The sequence below is a fragment of the Sturnus vulgaris genome, chromosome 2, assembly GCF_052056855.1.
Source record: "Sturnus vulgaris isolate bStuVul1 chromosome 2, bStuVul1.hap1, whole genome shotgun sequence".
Lineage (NCBI taxonomy): Eukaryota > Metazoa > Chordata > Aves > Passeriformes > Sturnidae > Sturnus > Sturnus vulgaris.
In genome coordinates, this window is record NC_142244.1 from 94,638,959 (window position 1) to 94,651,288 (window position 12,330).

Below are 12,330 nucleotides of genomic sequence, written 5' to 3' on the forward strand. Positions count from 1 at the left end.
CCATTTCTTACATTACCTGAGCAGGTCAGGTTGCCAAAGAATGTGTGCATTTCTCAGTGTAAGACAGTTAAGATCCTCCTTCTCATCCCTCTAAACAACCTTTGCTTTGTTTTGGTTTTTTTTCCAGGCATCAATTTACTATTATAAAAGACCATGAAAAAGCTCTTTCAAGATAGTATAGCAGCTACTAAATTGGAGAGGTAGTTATTTATATGAAAGGCAAAAAAAAAAAAAAAAAAACCACCCCAGCAATTTCCCTTTATCTCATAGACCACATATTAGATGAAATGTAACACTTCATAAGGTAGGGGGAAAAAATTCATGGTTTAATTACAATGTAGCATAAATGCTTTAGTAGTGGATATCAGGATATTATTGTGACATCTAAACTAGAGTTCTTCACAGACACTGTAAACAGATACTCTAACTTCCCTAAATGATTTGCATTAAAAAGGTTTATACAAAAGCAGTCAGTTATTCAATCTTTAGGATGTCATGACATGGTGAGACAAACACACATACATCAGTAAGTACAGAGAAATGTTATGCTACATTTTGGACAGTTCAGAACTGAAAGTGCTTCACATCTATAGGATAAGAAATGGCTTTGTCTCCTCATCCCTAAATGATGAGAGCAAACAAACAACCCTTTAATAGGTTAAATAAACAGTGCCCCATTTATCCATGCTTCTATAAAGTTTCCAGCAATTCAGAAGGTCCATGGTGACATTTACAATCTATATACACTGTAACAAACTGTCAATGAAAACAAGTTCAGGTAATTCTTGGTTCCCAAAAGTCAGAAGCTGCTCTCTGCACTAGAGACAAAAGCTATCTACAGCATTAGGTCAGTTTTTGTTTTTGCCTCCTTTTGTGTCTGTGTGTGTGTTTGTGCAAAAATTAGTCCTCCCAATCCACCTTGAATAAAATCAGTCTCTAAGTCCTGGTCATATTTAATAACTGCTTCATCCCAGTGTTTAAGGCATGTTCATTAGATGTCAATGTAGGGGTACTGTAGAAATTATACCACAGGTGCTAAGAGTCAGCAGATTTACATAGCAACACCACTCTTTACAATATAATGTAAAACAAATTGTTATGATGGAAGTTGTTCCTGAGTTAAAATTTGCTAAATACTGCTAAGGTTAATGTTTTCCTTTTATGCTTCCTCTGGAATGTCCTTTCACATATGCTCAATTGAAAATTAAAAATCACTGAAAATACCCCAGATGCCAGAAAATGAAAATGTTAGCAAAATTCTAATTATATCAGCTTTCCCAAGTCTAAATTTGGCCATGATAGTACGCCTTTGCAGGTGTTAGTATCACTTTGTTTTTAGCAAGGGTATTTTCTAAATGAAACAACAAATACAAGGTCAGTCCACAATTTTGTGTAACTGCAAATATCAAGGAAAGATTTTCATATCAAGAATTAACAAATTTAAAGATCTGGGAATATATATAACTCTGGTAATGTAGATGTTTTTAATTTTTTCCTCCTTTAGAATTAAAGGAAAACATTTTTAAATTGCAGGAACACAAGACACCTACAAATATATTCAGCTCTCTAAAAGAGACAACTTGTCTACTCAGGTTATGAAGCATCCATTCCCACAGAATTGTTTCTCAAGTATATAATCATTGACAGAATTTCCTATTTTTAAAAAGCTGTTCTTGACTAAAAAAAAGTGGGTAGCTTTAAAAGTAGATTTTTTCATTTCATTCCAAATGCATGACAATTCTTACAACCCAAATCATCCTGGCTCCAACTCACTAAAGTTTGTACAAGCATTTGCTTAAATCTGAGCATTACATCTAGCAGGAGTTAAAGGGCAGTAGAAAATCAGAATGACAAAAGGTGTGACTCAAGTCTGTGCTATGCCTGCACTTCTGACTCCTGACTCAACTGAATATAAACCCCTCAAAAAGCTGCACTGTTGGAGTTGAATCCCAAGTTTGATGAAATTTATGAAAACAATGAGCTTTAATGGGATTAGTATTTTAAGTGCTCCATCTGAAGCTCACCGTTTGCAGTGATGTATCATCTCCTATCTTAAACACAAGAAACTGCAGTGATTGCACCTATCAGACTAGGGAATTAATGTTCCTTTATGTATTTAAAAATCTGTCAGCAGTGCAAATTATGAATTACAGTACGATTAAAAAAAAAGAAAAATCTTACTTCCACATTTCTTTCCATTTAAATCCTAGTAGGACAGAAATCAGCAACATGCAAAGAAAACAGGGTGGGAAAGGAATGACTGCTTCCACAGTATGGGAACTCCAGAGAGCCTTATATAGTGGTATAGAAACAAAGCTCTGAATGAAGTTCAGCCTAGCCCATGTGTCTTATGCACAAAGGTTAGCTAAAATTTAATTGCTGTGACCATAAAATATAAATAGCAACAATTTATTCACAAAATTCTGGATTAGATTGATTTTTCCTTTAACAAACTGTATGAGCTGTTATTAGCCAGCTGTATGTTTAAGCACAACAATAGAAAATGTAGTACATAAACACCTAAAAATCACAATCATAAAAAGCAGGCAAGTACATCAGTCTTTTGGTGGCCAAAGCACAATAGATTAGTCTGCCAAACAAGTGTATGTGAATGTAAATTGTGGGCATTAGATTTGTTAAAAATGGTTTCTACTGTCAATAAACAATTTCCTGTATTTTAATACTGTTCTTAAGGAACTGTAAACTGTTTAAAGTAACAGGTAACAGTAAAGGATTTAAATAGAGTGGTAAATAGGAAAAATAAGGGTTTAAATTTGCATGTATGGTGAGTGGGTAATTTGGAACTAATTCATAATTATCCACAAAGAACTCTGACCTTTCTTAGGTAAGACAGTACTGCCATTATTTCTAACACTTGTGACCATTATAATAACACAAGAAAAAACCCCCAGCATATCAGCCCTGATACATCAATTACATATGCATTCTAAATTACAGCTATTTACATGAAAAATACATATTTAATTAAAAAGCCACTGAAAAACATGGACTTTTAGTCAGGTGCTGCACTTTCTGCAAAATGAGGTAATTTGGATGCAAACAAATTAGTAGAGTTCAGGATCCACAGTCTCCATGCTTAAAGTACAGATTGCTTCAGTAAATGGCTTGACTCTTTCTGTATGTTCAGAGCAAGAAATCACTAGATCCAGTTAAATCCTGTTTTATAGTGCTCTTGATGCAACACTGACTAATGTCAGAAGGCTTCCCAGCTCAGTTTTACAACTGGTCTTTCAATAGAAAGAAGAAGAGGAAAAAAAAAGTGGTTATAAGTTGGTTTCATCCCAAGATGGATCATTCATATTCTTTAAAACTTTTCTAACAAGCTTCTCCAAGTCCTTGCGAGCTCTTTGCTCCTCTTCTAATGATTTCTTCATCTTTTTGTTATCCTGTTTAACAGAGACAGAGATATTACTGGTTTGTTTGGGGGATTTTAACAGACCTGACTACACATACACTGTCAGTTACAAACTCTCAAGGCTCTTCCCAGTAAAACCAATATTAGCTGTTCAAAAGCAAAGCTTCTATTAAATCTTCACAAGTTGCACACAGTTATTTCACACAGGGCAACCAAAGCTACCAAATAGGAACTGAGCTACTTCCTATTTGTACTTAGGGGGCCTTTATACAGCAAGTACTAGTAACAGATGGCCACTAATTTTGAATTCTTCTGCTCAAATCTGATCAATGAGGAGAATAATGTATTTGCTGCTAATGGAGAAGGGAAATGGAGCAGTAAGCAGACTAAATATCCCCTGTAAGAACCTCCTGTGATTTTAACTGGTTTCAATCTCCAAAAGGCTTCCTAAAATTTAATGCAAATTAACTTGCTTGATTAGGAATGTAAATAGTTGAAAGGAGTATCCTGAAAACCATTACATTCTCTGAACACTGTTTTGTGACTAAATTTTAAACTAGACTGATGACTACCAGCAGTCTAAGTAGTCTGAATTTCAAGGAACACCATTTCTCCACATGCATATTAACAAGTGAGTTCTCACTATTTAGTGCCATCAAGCAATATCGAAATAAATGAACAACAGGACCATAAGGATGACAGGGACCAATCCACAGGAATGCTTACACTATTTAATCCTGTTTAGGTCGAGGTGATGCTGGAACAGTAGGGAAGCAACCAGAAGGTAAAATAACATTGAAATAAGGCCCCAAGATAAGTCTACTGGTGTTTAACAAACACAGGCCTTCAATCCAAGGGTCCAACTGGACTCCCATTGGCTGTAATTTACAGACATTTTAGAAATATGCTGGGATCATAAAATCATAGAGTATGAGTTGAGTTGGAAGGGACTCATCAAGATCATTAAGTCCATCTCCTGACCTTGCACAGGACACCCCAAGAATCACACCATGTGCTTGAGAGCATTGTGAATTCAGACAGGCTTGGTGCTGTAACCTGGGGTGCTGGGCTCCCTGGGGACCCTGTTCCAGTGCCCCAATTACCTCCTGGTTGAAAAAACCTTTTCCTAATACCCAACTTAAACCTTCCCTAACTCAGCTTCATGCTGTTTCCTCAAGTCTTGTCACTGGTCACCAAAAGAGATTGGTACCTGCTCCTCCTCTTCCCCTCACAACAAAGTTGTAGACCACAATGGGGTTTCCCCTCAGCCTCCTCTTTTCCAGGCTGAACAAACCAGGTGACCTCAGCCAGCTTCCCCTCAAGGCCTTTCACCATTCTTGATGCCCTCCTTTGGACACTCTCTAATAGTTCAATATCCTTTTTATATTGTGGCACCCAGCACTGGAAGTGAGGCTGCCCCAGCTCAGAGCAGAGCAGGACAATCCCTCCCTTGCCTGGCTGGCCATGCTGTGCCTGATGTCCCCAGGACAGGGTTGGCCCTCCTGGCTGCCAGGGCTCTGCTGGCTCATGTTCAGCTTGCCATGGACCAGGACCCCCAGGTCCCTTTCCACAGCACTGCTTTGCAGCTTCTTGTTCCCTAGTCTATACACACACCCACAGTCTGCCACCTCTTTAATTCCATTCCCTCCTCTGTTGAGAGACTTGGAAAATTCATTATTTTATGTAGGAACAGATTTAAGTTATTAAGTCTGCCAATTCAGGACCAGTTCAAGTGTATTGCCTGTGGAACAAGAGCTATGAATAACTGATGGAAGCTGCTGCAGGAAGGATCCCACTTTGCAGTCTGGTGTCTACATCAACCAGGACACTATGTACTCCCAGAGAGCCTTTATCCAAAAAGCCCTTGCCAGCTCACAAATTATTTCTGCCACTTCTCTGGTTGGCAGCATCACAGCAGCGGACCAATAAATGCTTTTAAGATGAGATTCCTGAATTCCTGATATGTAAGGAAATGAAATCAGGCTTTAATATCTTGGCTTGGAGATGTAAGATTCTGTATAACATCTATTTGGAAAGGCACCAGAAAAGAGAGCTGTTGCATGAAGCTCAGGACAAGGTGACTTTTTGTTTAAGGGTCATGGAGCTGTGCAAAGCCTCAGTAAGGCTGCACATTTATTCTTAGTACAAAAGCAGGAGGCCACAGGAGTATTACTAGGCTATTATTGCTGCTTTTATTACATAAATTGTATTTTTTAAAAGACTGCCAAATTCAGATGTAACCTGGGATACTCATTCTTTATATGCTGAACACAGCAGAATTTAAGTATGCAACACATCAACTGTCCTATTTCAAGGAATATGCACGACATCCTTAGAAATATTAGGCATGCTTACAGATGGCAAAAAAACCACATTTATAGCCCCAGACCTGAAGACATTTGAATACAAATCCTTTTTACATTAACACAAGAAATTCTATCCAACTTCCAGAGTTAGACTGATAAGCAAGTTCACATCTTGCACAGCAAGGAAAATCCAATGCTTCTTTTCATCTATACATTAAGCAAAGGACTACATGCAGCACCATTAATATGGTTAAAACAAGCTATGTCCTGATCAGATGACATTTTTATTTATTCATGGTGGATATTTAGAACAAGTGACAAAAAAGCACTCAGAGCTACCATGAAGTCCTCATTTAAAAAAAAGCCATGTGATAGGCACTGAAAAGGACTCTTGTTTCTGGAAATGAGCAGTTTTAATAACTGATCCATAAGAGGTCTTCAGGTTACTTTAAGATTGTATCATTTTATAACTATAAATATCTGGTTCTATTTAGGGCTTTATTAGCATTCTCTAGCAACTACGATTTCTCAGTCTCTGTAAGCTTACTTTGTGGTGATACAGCACAACTGAATTTGCTTAACACTTCCACCATTTCAGAAACTGCAACATCCAAAACCAGCTTAGTAATTCACTTCAAAGAACCAATCCTCAACACTATTCTCACAAGACTGATGATAATAACTGAGTGCTTTTTGGCAAATGATATTTGACTTTTAAAAGTAAATCTAGTCCAAAATTCAAGTTCATGACAGTAAAAATGAACTTGCAAGCCATATTTAGTTTTATAACAAGCCTTCCAGATTCTCTTTCTCGATGTTGCTATAAATGTAGCAAGTTACCAACCTGTCTTAACTCCTGTACTTCATCCTTTAATGCATATACTGTGTCAACAAGGCTTCTAAAATGGAAAAAGAAGGTCATCTGTAACAACAGTTTTCAGAAACACACATCTAAATCTATTATTAGACAAAACTATTGAATGAAATGCAATTAAATAAAAAACACCCACACTTGATAGCTAATTTCAAACCTGTGTTAAAAAAAACCCCATCTCTAATCCTGATTTACATTCAGTAAAGCAAGGACTTGTTACCAGCTTCTGTGATAAGAAACACCTCTCAAGCACTTATGGGCCTCTACTGGTTTCTGTATTACAGTTTGCTACAGCAGAACTGTAATTTCATTTTCAACATACACTTTACCAAAAAAGTAGAACGACTCCACACACTAACGAGAAGGATGACACCAATTTAATACTGAAATGTGACAGCACTTGGAAAAATTATTTGTAAGTGAAGCACATCACTTCTTGGCACAGGTGGAATAGGGTGCACAGCATATACAAAGAAACTAGAGATTTAAATGAAGGCCAACTGCACTCAGAGGACTGGCAGCATACTCCAAACTGTTCTGTTCCAAATACAAATTATACCATACACACCCTACCATAATGGAAGACAGAAGGAGGAAGAATGCAAAGTTTACTACTTTAATTCAGCATTCATTAAACATTTTCTTACTTCTCTTCTATAACAGTCTGACCATTACTTTTAGTTTCTTCCACAATAATTTTTTCTTCTTCTGGAAGCAGGACTTGAGGAGCTGATTCTTTACGGGAACCTGTTGTAAAAATAAATTCCAAAATGAGCAACTCACAAATACCACCGGAGCATTTTAAAGATTATTCATTCATTCACCACATGGTACACCCCCATGACCACTTCCCCCTTCCCTCTATACAGGAGTTACTGACACATTTTTCACTTTTGAAACCACAGCCTTACAACAACAAAAGGTTGTCTGACACTCCTACCCCACTGGTGACATAACTCCCAAGTCACTGACAGGGATGTTACACTGTTCAAGGAACAATGCACTATGCAACCAACAGTAAGCTGTGCAAATTCCCCACAGCAGACTGAGAAAGACATAGCTGTGTTTAAGTAGCAGCAACTTAAGCATCAAGGACAGATTCTGATCTTACACTGATACAAATCCAAGATATAATTCTGCTCTAAACCCATTACTCTGTCAGTAAGGAGCAAAATAGTGGTATCAAATGAAACAGAAATTAAAAAAAAGTAAAATCCCTTTCCCCTGAAACACTAAGCACCAAACTTGGTGTGTGCACACATGTACATGCAAATACTCCTACAGGTAGTCTTTTAGTCCTGTAATACATTGCTTCCAAATGACACACACTCTTTGTATTTAACAGATGTTTTAAAAAGCACTTCATGGTTTGATGATAAAACCTCAAAACATTCCAACATCTTCAGAACTTTTTCCACACATTACAATTTATAACATCAAGATAATTCATATAGATTATAAAAATGTAGATCTGACTAAAAAAAGTTACAACTCAGGAATGTGAATCCACCCATAAATAGGTATTCTATAAACATTATTCAATTAGGCAGCAACAAATTACAAGGTTGGTTTTTTTTAAGAAGGTCTGTAAATAAATTGGTGTCTAAGCATATGTTCAGAATTCAAACACTGCAGATAAAGCATTGAAGTTCTCACATTTTTTTAACTAAGACATCCATTCTAAAAAACAAGATATACCTGCCCAGCAATTCATTGTAGTGAACTTTCATTAACCAGGAATTTCTTAAGTCTCATACAGTTCAAACTGATAACTTGGTACTATGGGGAACATGCCTGTCCAGAGAATTCAGCTATTGAACAGCTGCTTTGTGCTAATAGCACTTTTCTTTTATGGTTCATGGTAAAATACATAATATGAACAAATAAATAAAAATGTTGAATAAATCACACTCGTTACAAAATACTAACTTCCCAAACAGCTGCAGTCTTGAGTTCTGAACAGTGAGCTTGTAAGGACCTATCTTAGCTCCATATGCTTAGCTATTTAAACTATTTTAGCAAACAATGACAAATGTCTTTAATGAAGAAAAAAGCTTCCTTAAGCTTCCAGTAAAGATCTACCATATCAGTATGTGATTGTTAAAATTATATAGATTAAGGAAAACAGCAAATTTGAGAAATAATCTTGTCCTTGAAAGATGTAAGTTCTTCTTACGGAGCGAAGAAATCTTTTAAGGGTTAATACACTTCCACTTATTTTCCAGGAGGAACAACCTATAAAACAAACACATCCAAATTCTGTAGGGAGCTCAAGGACACTTCCCTGTTTGTGCTGTCAATCTCTAACTGTAAAAAGCTCCCATGTTTGTTTCAGTTAATTGCTTACTGCTCTGCTTTATCAGCCTTGCAGCTAACACAGAACTGAATTAAATGTTGTATAAGGAATTAGCTGGCAGCAGCTGCTACCAGATCACTGCATTTTGGGTCTCTGTACTGATGTGGAGCACACCTCAGCCCAGCACAGGCCAAGGGAGACACTGATCAAGGGGAGAGAACTGCCAGACATTTCTCACCCATGACTCCCTCCACCCAAATGGAGCACATGTTATCTCTCTCTTTGTATAGAGCTGCATCCAGCTGTCTGCTAGGCAGGGTAACACAAGTCCTTGCAAAGCACAAATAGCGTGGAGGAGACAGCTTGACAACAAATGTCCCAGCTGTTCACTTATACACACACGTGCACATGATGCAGATGTCTACAGCAGCATATCCTGATGAAGGTACAGAACACAGCACTGCAGAGACACACAGAGCACTTCAACATTATACAAACAAGGAGACCTCATGCTACACAAACACACACAATGGAAAACTGCTGCTGTGAACACTGACCTCCCTGCACCACAGGACAGTAACTACTGTGAAACACAAGTTTCACTCTTGCCTTCACTGCTCCAATACCCTTGGTCATACAAACTCTTACTTGTATGTCAGAACTCGTCCTGTTCTTATGGTTTGGATTTATGCAAAACCATCCATACTTTTTTTTTGATTGTGGTTTGGGTTTTGTGAGTTTTGAAGGGGTTTTTCTTTATTGCACTTGCTGAGTATCAAAGGTACAAACACACAGCACATCTATCCTGCCACAAAGGATCTGGTCATCAAATGAGTACATGCACAGTAACATCAGACATGAGGTGTCAAGTCCTAAAGGCAAAAGGAAGCTATTTCAAAATCCTGCTTTTCTGCACCATTTATGCTAGAAGCTATCCTTTTTTTTTTTTTTCCCCTATTTTTAAGGTGCTTTTTTTGCAATTACACATCTGGAAGTAACTTCAAGCAGAGTCATCACTGGCACTCAGCAATATCCCCTAAATTCCACCTTGTGCCTTTATCAAGTTCTTTATGCCTACCCTCTATGTAACCATTTCCTTTTGCAAAAGCTACAGCTTTAGGACATGAAGAGAGGGTTGTGTTACAGTACAGTGGGCACTTCCCACTGAATTAACACTGAAAGTACAGTCTAGGATGTTCATACAGCTCAGATAATCCTAAACATCTTTGAGACATACTCCATATTTTCATGAAATAGGGTAAAAGTTACTTTAGTTTGCCTTATCTGCTATTCCTCAATCCTAAGCATCCACACTCAAACAACTACCTAATTCACCTTGAGAAAGCATAATCACGATTACTAGTCAGTAAGTTTGTTGGGGATTTTCATGTGGAGATTTGTTGTCACTGTTGTTTGGTTTTAGTTTGGGTTTGTTTGATTTTGGGGTTTTTTTTTAAGATGGGCACCCTGCACCCCAAGCTACACAAAACAGGGTTTCATTTAGTTTTGAGGGTTTTTTTGTAGGGGGTAGGTATTGAGGGAAGTAAGTAGAAGGGACAAGAAAGTATATTTGACAAACCCAAACAATTACTTCAAGATTAGGAAACTAATATTAAGGCCAAATAAGTTGCCATAACTTCTCAACAGGAAACTCTTAAATCCCGGCTTTTGGAAGAATGACCCCACTACTTAGAAGTCTGTTGAATAATTAAGGCAAACAACTGACCACTACAATCAAGATTCAACTAAGTTTCCATAAATTAAATTCCATAAAAAAAATAAAGGTACCTATTCAATATCAATACCTATCAGCCCTAGAGTGGAGAATAAAGAATTGCAATACTTTTTGACAAAACCATGCCTTAAATTATAGGTTTAGCAAATTTAACCTCCAGAGTAAAGCCAGTAACAACACAACCCTCCTGACATTCAGACCAGGACTACAGGCCTCAGCAATACCCCCTACATAATGTGGTAGAAATACAATACGCCCATGAGGAACAGCCCTTGGCTTTTGGTTTTCAGTGTCTGATCCCCTTTCTGGCTAAATCAATCAGTCAAAAGCAAGCAAGCAGTTCTGAGCATTTCTAGAAATAAGGAGAGCTGAGACCTGTTTGGGTATTTACATGGTTGAGAGATTTCATAACAAAAGTTCACTTTATATCTGCCTAAAACAGGTAGAGTGCCACTCCTCGCCCTGGAGTATGGTCTGAACACCAGACCAGGAAGATACCACAGCAGAGACTAAATGTCACAGAGGTCTGTTTGCAATCCTAACTCACAACCTCAGCCTTTTATTCACTCATCCCCAAAAGGAGTATGACATCTTACAAAATGGTTGATAAAGAATCAACCCACCTGCCACGGGCAGAGACACCTTCCCCTAAACTAGGTTGCTCAAAGCTTCATCCAAACAAAATCCTGTTTGGATTGAGCACTTCCAGGGACGGGGCATCCATAATTTTTCTGAGCAACATGCTATTTTTATATGGCACCATCCTGGCTCCTGACAGAAGCCAGGTTTCAGAAAGAGCTGCACTGGTAAATAGTCTGGTCCTTGGTTTTGAATCACTTTGCAGACAAATATGAAAGGAGTTCAGAAGTTTTGCAGAAGGGAAGTAAGAAAAGGGGGATGAAATTCAGAAACTTTCACATTTGAACTGGATATTAAAACTCTGGTTATGTTCAAAGACCTGTCTGCCCAGGAACCATTTAAGGCAAGAGTAAAACGGAGGTGGGTATTCACATCATCTGCTTAAAGTAGCTACTTTCAGGGCATCAGTTAAAAAACAACTCTCCCCAGTCAACCAAGAACAGCTTCCTCGAGTTGGTGAATGGGAGAAGAAGGCTCATAGTCATAGATGAGTGTCCTAATTTGAGGCATGGAAGTCAGATGTGTGGGGATGGTGGCAATTTCAAGAAGTGCACAGCATTATCTGAGGCCATGAGCAAAGACTGTTACAGTTTTTAAGTATTGCTGCTTTCTTCACTTCTTCATACCTTTCCTGTGATTAGGAGAGGTAAGGAGGGGAATAAAGCAGGGATAAAGGCTAAAAGTTTTAAACAGTATTTCTAAATATACAATTCTGTTTTTCACCAACTTTACAAGCTAAGAAGCTCTCAGAAATTAAATTTACTTGAGTTTCAATGAAAGGAGTGTGACTTGCCAATGAAAAACACGTGTGTGTACACAAGTGTGTCTAAACACAACTGTTTACATCTACCATTAACCATTGGCATGTACAGACATGTACATTTCCTAGTGAAGCAAATATTAGACAAAAAATTACCTGTCATTTTAAATATAATTTAAACATTCAGTGTTGCATTGCATTTATATTATATTAAATATGTTAAAGCAGATGAACAGACCTGCCAAATTAACCTTCTCTTTTTTAAGAAATTTTTCATGAGATCTTAATACAAAGAATTCAAAAAATGCTGCTCCCAGACTCTGCATGTGTTGAGATTTAACAAC

The 12,330-nt window shown here is 37.6% G+C and overlaps 1 protein-coding gene across 5 annotated transcripts in view; it reads right to left on the reverse strand.

Annotated features, from left to right (window-relative positions):
* Positions 1–305: 305 nt before the first annotated feature.
* The window catches only part of ARHGEF7 (Rho guanine nucleotide exchange factor 7), a 114,331-nt gene continuing 102,306 nt past the window's right edge, over positions 306–12,330 (reverse strand). For 3 of the 5 annotated variants that reach the window (XM_014883227.2, XM_088160162.1, XM_088160161.1), the window contains 3 exons: positions 7,204–7,303; positions 6,527–6,581; positions 2,394–3,407 (listed from right to left, as the gene is read on the reverse strand). In XM_014883227.2, the coding sequence (XP_014738713.1) occupies positions 3,285–3,407; positions 6,527–6,581; positions 7,204–7,303 (278 nt within the window). In that variant the 3' untranslated portion in view covers positions 2,394–3,284. Of the gene's footprint in view, positions 3,408–6,526; positions 6,582–7,203; positions 7,304–12,330 lie in introns of all 5 variants that reach the window. The other 2 variants (XM_014883223.2, XM_014883226.2) reach the window with 1 other exon arrangement.